Source organism: Sphaeroforma arctica (assembly GCF_001186125.1).
Source record: "Sphaeroforma arctica JP610 unplaced genomic scaffold supercont1.1575, whole genome shotgun sequence".
Taxonomy (NCBI): domain Eukaryota; class Ichthyosporea; order Ichthyophonida; genus Sphaeroforma; species Sphaeroforma arctica.
In genome coordinates this window covers 2,586-9,899 of record NW_014038983.1, presented here as the reverse complement: position 1 = coordinate 9,899, position 7,314 = coordinate 2,586, and the positions used below count along the sequence as shown (strand labels likewise).

At 39.9% G+C, this 7,314-nt stretch overlaps 1 protein-coding gene across 1 annotated transcript in view; it reads left to right on the top strand.

The window, feature by feature from the left end:
• The window catches only part of SARC_11214 (hypothetical protein), a 4,630-nt gene extending 2,911 nt beyond the window's left edge, over positions 1–1,719 (top strand). Inside the window, exons 3-5 of the mRNA XM_014294703.1 lie at positions 333–417; positions 618–699; positions 1,397–1,719. Of these exons, the coding sequence (XP_014150178.1) occupies positions 333–417; positions 618–699; positions 1,397–1,506 (277 nt within the window). The 3' untranslated portion in view covers positions 1,507–1,719. The remainder of the gene's footprint in view (positions 1–332; positions 418–617; positions 700–1,396) is intronic.
• Positions 1,720–7,314: the final 5,595 nt, after the last annotated feature.

The window sequence follows — 7,314 nt, the reverse complement described above, 5'->3', positions numbered from 1 at the left end:
ATATGCGTGCGCGTGTGAATGGAAGTGTGTGTGTGTGTAGTTTGTATACCTATATATATATATATTTGTGTGTGTGTGTATGTGTGTGTGTGTGTTTATGTACGTGCGCGTATGTACGTGTGCGTATGTACATGTGCGTATGTGTGTGTGTTATAATGTGTGTGTATCTATATATATCTCTTGTCAACTGTCTCTCACTTACTCTAAATTGTAAGCCATTCATAATTGCACACAGCCACGCATACATACCATACCTGAGCCAACCCTTCCCCTCGGAAGTCTCACACCGACACACGCACCTGTTTACGCGCATATGCATGTATCGTATCTAGGCAAAGGGATGTTCGGGCTACGCAGAAAGACACAGTGGACATATACAAATCCTTCCGCCCGGGGGATATTGTGAGAGCGCAAGTGGTATGTAGGCGCACACGATCGCTGTGGCACGCTGATGCTACCTATATAGTTGCAAGTCGGATTATGATATCTACTTCACCTTTGATCAACATAAGGTCTTCCCATCGCTCTCTTTTTCCGGGTCTCTGTACTCTCTGACCCGGGTATGACATTGGCGCCAAATATTTGTATCTCAATAGTTAATCTTTGTTTGCTGATAGATATCCCTGGGAGATGCCAAAAGCTACTATTTATCTACAGCAAGCAATGAGTATGGAGTGGTCTTCGCAACCAGCCCAGCAGGTGAGTAGCATTTGTGAAACCGATTTATTTTTCTTGTGTAGTCAATTACAATCAGACCCTGGCTTTATCGATCTACATCAATTTCATGCCTATCTATATATAGTGTGGTTATGGAGTCTTTACGTTCGGAATGCGTGCATATTTCTTTACCGGCATATATTTTTGTGTTCGTGAATAACACCATGATTCAGCTGTTTGCATACCGTGAGAATGTTTGTGTACACTCGCTGAATTATGTACGGATTCTAGCATCACCGGACCGAGTGATCACTTTGTTCAGTGTGATGTGCGTTAGTCCGTGCACTCTAGTACATCGAATTTTATGCAGTATTGCTTATAAAGTTCAGCTTTCTACACTCGACGTAGTGTTAATTGAAGTGTCTCGCTGTTCGAATAGTGTTCGATTCACATCTTAGGCGGCACTGATGCTAGCGTCTCATCCCCGATTTTAATGCATGTTCGCCAGTAGATATTATCGAGCATTCATTAGGGCGCAGTTGGTATCGCAGCAAGCCCTTTTGTCCCAAGCACGCGTTACCATGCACGCAACCACTTTCCTTCAAATATTTGGGTTGATAAAGCATGAAAATTGACGTTGAACCGCAGAAAACATATTCAGTTTGTGTCCTATCCACAAAGCTTGTTGTCTCTCGCTCTTGTTTTAACCTGATTAGTGTTAATTTCATCAATTCTCCAGGCCATACCATGCTTCCGGTCTCGTGGTGTGAGATGATCTGTCCCGAAACACACGTCAGAGAGATGAGAAAGGTCGCTAAGCCATTAGATATCGAAACTATGACAAGTTAGTTGGAATGTAATATATAGGAGTATTAGCAGCATCACTCAAGCCAGTTGAGTTCAATGAAGCAACTAATGTCAGTCAAAATTTCCTTTAGACATATTGTCGGTGTATTGAGATGTAATCTGGGTTTTATATAAGGTTGTTCTATGGAAATTTCTATAAAAAAAGGCACATTACGAACGATCAGTAGTTGATATAGAACCCCCATTAAAAGAAACCTCAAGTTATCATACTACATAGCCCCACTCACTAACGAGAGCCGCAAATTCGCCGAATGCACTCCTGTGCTTTATGTGACTAGAGATTCGAATACCCCCACAAGATCAAGGTTATGAAAATGCAGAGTAGTGAGCATTGACGCCCTCTATAAATGATGACAAGAACAGTGACCCGGTTTGAGGTGCAACCGACACATGCCGATGAGTTATAATATAAATATATATATATATATATCAAAAATACATGTGTTGTTTATTTTTGTTTGATGTATGCCATTTTAGTATTTTGTATATTTAGATCGTTTAGTTTTGTTTGACAACGGGTGGGTGTTGGAAAAAATGAAGACAAGATACATACAGTTTATATGAAGAAATCTGACAATGCAACGTAACTAAAGTTTTCATAATCTAAACAATTATTTAAAGTTAATTAAACTGGTGTAAACAGCAGTTACAGGCGATACGGAACGATCCGCCAAGTTCGGAGAGCATTAGAAATCCAAATTCGAGGTATAAACTATATCATAGTAGAAATTCCTTTCAAGAGAAATACTTTTACTCAGCACCCCTCTTGAACCCTAAGACTGCTTTGATGATTGTGGATCCTACTTGCTTGGACATTCCTAAGCTTTTGCTAAGGAGATCGACCGGATTGTCGTGAGTAGAGACATATGCAAGATCAATCACCCCATTTCGGTCGCTGTCGCGTATATAGTGAAGGCGTATACCGATTTGTTTCAGTCTCTTGGAAGGACCGGTACCAAAAATGATTTTTGTGATACTTGGTCATCAATGTGGATCTTCATCGAGAGTGTCAGAGTATAGCTTAAAGCGTCCATGATGTTTCGAATCTAAGTATTAGCTTAAGTATACTTAGAACGAGCAATACACTCCGCTTCTGTCAGATAGGTGTATGATTAAACAGGTTAGAGCCCTCGTATAGTCGATTTAGGAAATAGGGGTGGAGTCAAGCGTCTGGTCAGCGAGTCTTTTCGGTATGTGAGGGCAAAGGATGTAGTCCCGGTGAGGTAGATAAGAATGCAAAGCAGGGCGTCGTAGTGGGACTCCAAGGGTGCGATGCTAAAGGCGGTGAGCTGGTTGAGAGCATATGGAATATACACACGAGACATGGTGGTAGCATAACTCAAAACACCTAAAAGACGGCGGCATTTACCGTACAATACAGAACCAGTGAAGGAGTCCAGGATTACTCTGGGTGGATGGTCATGGATATTGGAGGTGTCGGTCAAGCGTTAGATGTATTGGGCTCAAAACAGAGAGGTATATGCTTCAATAGAATTTTGGACAACGTGGAAACCAACAACATGAAGGCAAGGCTGATGTTCGTCAGAGTGTACCTGGTGGAGAGTTTGTTGAAGAGCCACATATCGTCACCGGTGTGAGGTATCACCGCAAATTTTTTGTCGACATGAATTATTGACTATATTGCGTATTGACCCAAATGCACTCGTCAGCGGCTGTCTGGCGAAAATCGCGAGCAGAGAGAAACGCTAAGATCCGTGATTCCATATACGATCGATGGAGCTTGAATACTGTATGTGGAAGGTAAAGTTGGAGATCAATGGAGACATTTGGTGGGCACTGTAAACTAGCTACTTCCTGACATAATAGAAGCACACGTTTACGTAAATCTTAGATCTGCAATACCTATAAAATGTAAAAGGAACAAAGCGCAGACCCAAACAATCTAAATTTGGGAAAACACTATAGTATACATTGAAAGACCATCGTAGATAACAGGTGATTTTCCTAGAAATATCACTTTTCTACAAAATACTGAATATGTACAAGGCCGAGTCTCAGGCAAAGGAGGAGACATGTCGAGTCCTCCTGGCATCATTACGACCACATTACGAATTTTGTGCACCCAAATGCACTCGTCATCGGCTGCCTGGCGAAAATCGTGAGCACTAAGGGAGAGGCTAAGTTCCGTGATTCCATAAACGATCAGCTTCTGTAATTTCATACAAACCACGATGGAGCTTGGGTACCGTATGTGGAAGGTAGTGTTGGTGATCAATATCGAAAGAGGAGAACTAGTATAAAATCAACTATTTACAAGGTAAGAAATCTACTGTGAAATAAGACATGTTGAGACCTCCTGGCAAGCAAAACTAGATATGCCCGTCTATACCTTATATGAGGTTGAGAACTCTAGGTAAAAACAGTGGATTCACAGCACCAGCTTAGTGTTTTGTTTTTGAATTGTATTTTCTTAGAATGGATTGAGATATATGGTATGACGCCGAGATTAGATTAATTAGATATATGTTATGACGATAGATTCGAAGCATGATTGCAGTCAATCGATACCGTTTCAATTTCTGGTGACACCTGAAATATATCTAGACAGAAGTAGTGAGTGATAGGAATTCAACTATATAGACAAAAATGTCAGTTTAAAATGCCTTTACCTTTAACTCACTATCGAGAGAAGTAGTTAAACTAAATTCTTTGAGCCTTCATACTGTTGCGTTGGGGAGTGTGAGGAGAAGGAGCTCGTGATATCAAAGCAGGCCCCCGAGTTGATGATATATTCAATATATTTTCAAATAAATATAGGAAAAATACCATAGAGAGTTGCCTTAGAAACAGAGGTTTATACTATCATATAGCGTTGTCGTATAAACAACTAATATTAACAGTATATAGCTCACTACAACTTAAGCTATGCTGAACCTTATCTTGAAAGACATTGTACGAAGTGGTTCACGGTATGTAGGATGAAGGCTATTTAAAGGTTCGATTTTTGAAAAGTTAACCCTGATGGTTTTTATACACTGATTTTTAAAAGCATGATCTTTCAAAACCCATACATATCAATTGTCAAGTAGCACCAGCCTCGGGTGGGGACCCCTAGGGCCTGTCATCTGCCACACCGATATAGTTATGGATGAAATTGTACAGAACAGGAAGATTAAAAACACTACCTGGTGTATGTTCTCTTTTTTTACGGGTATGTGAAACTTGACATAGTAAACTATAAATGGTACGCCACGCTACATACAATTCTTTAGCAAGAGCGGAACCGCTAAACAAAAAATACTTGTTAACGTAACTGCACATAGACAGTTCAAATAAAACCTGTAAATAAGCTACATAACTGTCCCCTGTGATCAAAGGTCTTAAACTTATGTAAAAGACACTATCCGGTATTCACAGTTGGTGAGCCACTGGCATGATATATCTACCAAGTTTACCTTGAATATTACACACATACCTGAAATACATAGCCACTTTCCTGAGGTGCTCTCTCGACTTGTCACTGATTTTCAGAAAACAGTCAGAGTTATTAACTACTGATTGCAAGTTTGTTAACAAATGGTTCCATCTCGCTGAGTCGCGTTGGGGTTCATTTACAATTGGCTGCAAAACATAACAGACAAGTACCCGAATAGGGATAGTATTATTTATTTTAATTTGGATAAATTGGTCGTTGACACACTCTGAAGCTGTGGAATTCCAGCTGGACTTAACTAAACATATTCTGTGGGGGCAACCCCGCAATGGCAACTAATATCCCAATTATTAAATAAGGCGAATATAACTACATCAACTGTAACGTTGTTTTTTCCCTTACATAAATCCTAACCTTAGATACGTGAACTTATTAGTTAAATACAAGACGAGCCAATCTGTGTCGACCGCAAAACCGATACGCTCATGTATCCGGAATCCTATTCTATTAAGAAGGCACTATGGAAACACACCGTGATTTATCACATTCTTAGCTGAGTTAGGAGAGTCTAAACAGTTTGATCAAAAACTCTAGACTCTCACAACACATGCACCCAACAAGAATGCAGTCGAGGCTATGCCGATTGAAACGGTATTAGATCGTAGAGACATGGAACCAGCTAAGGCCGTGTATCTAAGACCACAATCTCTAAGCGGACCTAAAGCGCCTTCAACTACTTAAGTCGCTGCTTAAAGATCCGCCATGAGTTGCGAAACAAATGACGAAACTCTGATATGAACTCTGATATCAAATTTAAATAGATTTACCAGGTTAATTCATATTCACGGAGGCATATGTCAACTATTGCCATCGCTCACTTTGTCCGTCCACAAGTACCACTGGATTCTTCGCAGGTGACAAGTGATTAGCACTTTTACAGACCTCGAGACATCAGGACAAGCCACTGACACGTTTCAATTTTAGGGTCGTGTTCCTCTGCCAGTTCTATATTTGACAGAGAACAAGTACTATGAAAGAATGCCTGAAAAAGAACCAGGTTTTAGGGAGAATTCTAGACTAAGGAAATTATCAAGGGTCGCCAAAATGCGAAGACGACCAGCAAAGAAAGAAATTTACAATGAATGTAGTTATGCATCAATAAAGAGTAGCACATTCACCCCATTTTATCTTAGGAGCTACGTATACCTACCAGTACGATGAGTCTCTACAAAATATTCTCGACGATAAATTAGAGGTATGCTGGTTTAGGGATAGCTTAGCCTTTAGTGCAATGTTTCTATTAACTACTCTCTGATCGCCCGGGGACTTGCAAGTCCGTAGAGGACCAAGTGGGCCACTGTATGCGAGCAGAGGAGTCTATAGAGGACCAAATGGGTCATTAGGACAGTGGGGGATCTAATACCGGCACTGTGGACACATTATTGGTACGAACTCCAACAGCTAGACATATTGCCCGCAGACATTACCACACGTTTTAAGAGTTTATAGATTGCTACCAAAATTCGCGATATTACTATATCCACTGGTCTAACCTTTGACTAGTACATATACAAAATCTGTATTCTAACAGTACTAAACCCAAGCGTGTCATGGATGATTTAGGAGTGATGATGATAGAACATTCCCCACGATACGCTTTTTTATTTTTATTTTTATTTTTACCCTTTTGACCGCCCTCTCGAGAGAGCAAGCGTGTAGGAGTTACAGTCTTCTTATATTACCTACTCGAGGGATGATTTTCCACTCGAAGGCGTGACAGAGGAAAGGGTATTTGTTTATAAAAAGGATGCCCTTGGATTATAGGGGGATCTTGTAATTATTAATGAATACCAAAATTCTAACAAGCATGTTCGAAATTCCTGGTATAGGAAGCCCAACACATTTATTAACATCCTTCCATCGATAGAAAAAAATTCATTTTCACTCACTAAGTCTTGAAGTATGACATAAATTATGCATTATATCTGGAGGATATAGTGTAAACGTAAATGTAAACCTTTATCACCCTTTTATCACGCATCAAGGACATCGTTCGCCACAATCCTGTGGTATATTGTGAGATCCCAGTGCTCACCGGTTAGGTTATAAAACTCCTTATGATTGTATATACAGTATAAATCTTTCGTTATATATAAGAGCCGAGATCGACAGTCGTTCTATCTACTAATCAGTTGATTGTATGACTTCGTATTTTTAAGATATACTTATCACTTTCGGTCGATCACATGCCACTTTAAAGAGAGTATTTTAAATAAATTACTTTTAAAATAACTCGAAAGCCGATGCTGTGATCTATTCTTACTGTACAGTTCGATAATTGAGCTGTGAAGCATACAAGCTTCTACTAAAGAACTGTACATAGATTGGGTTGTTCT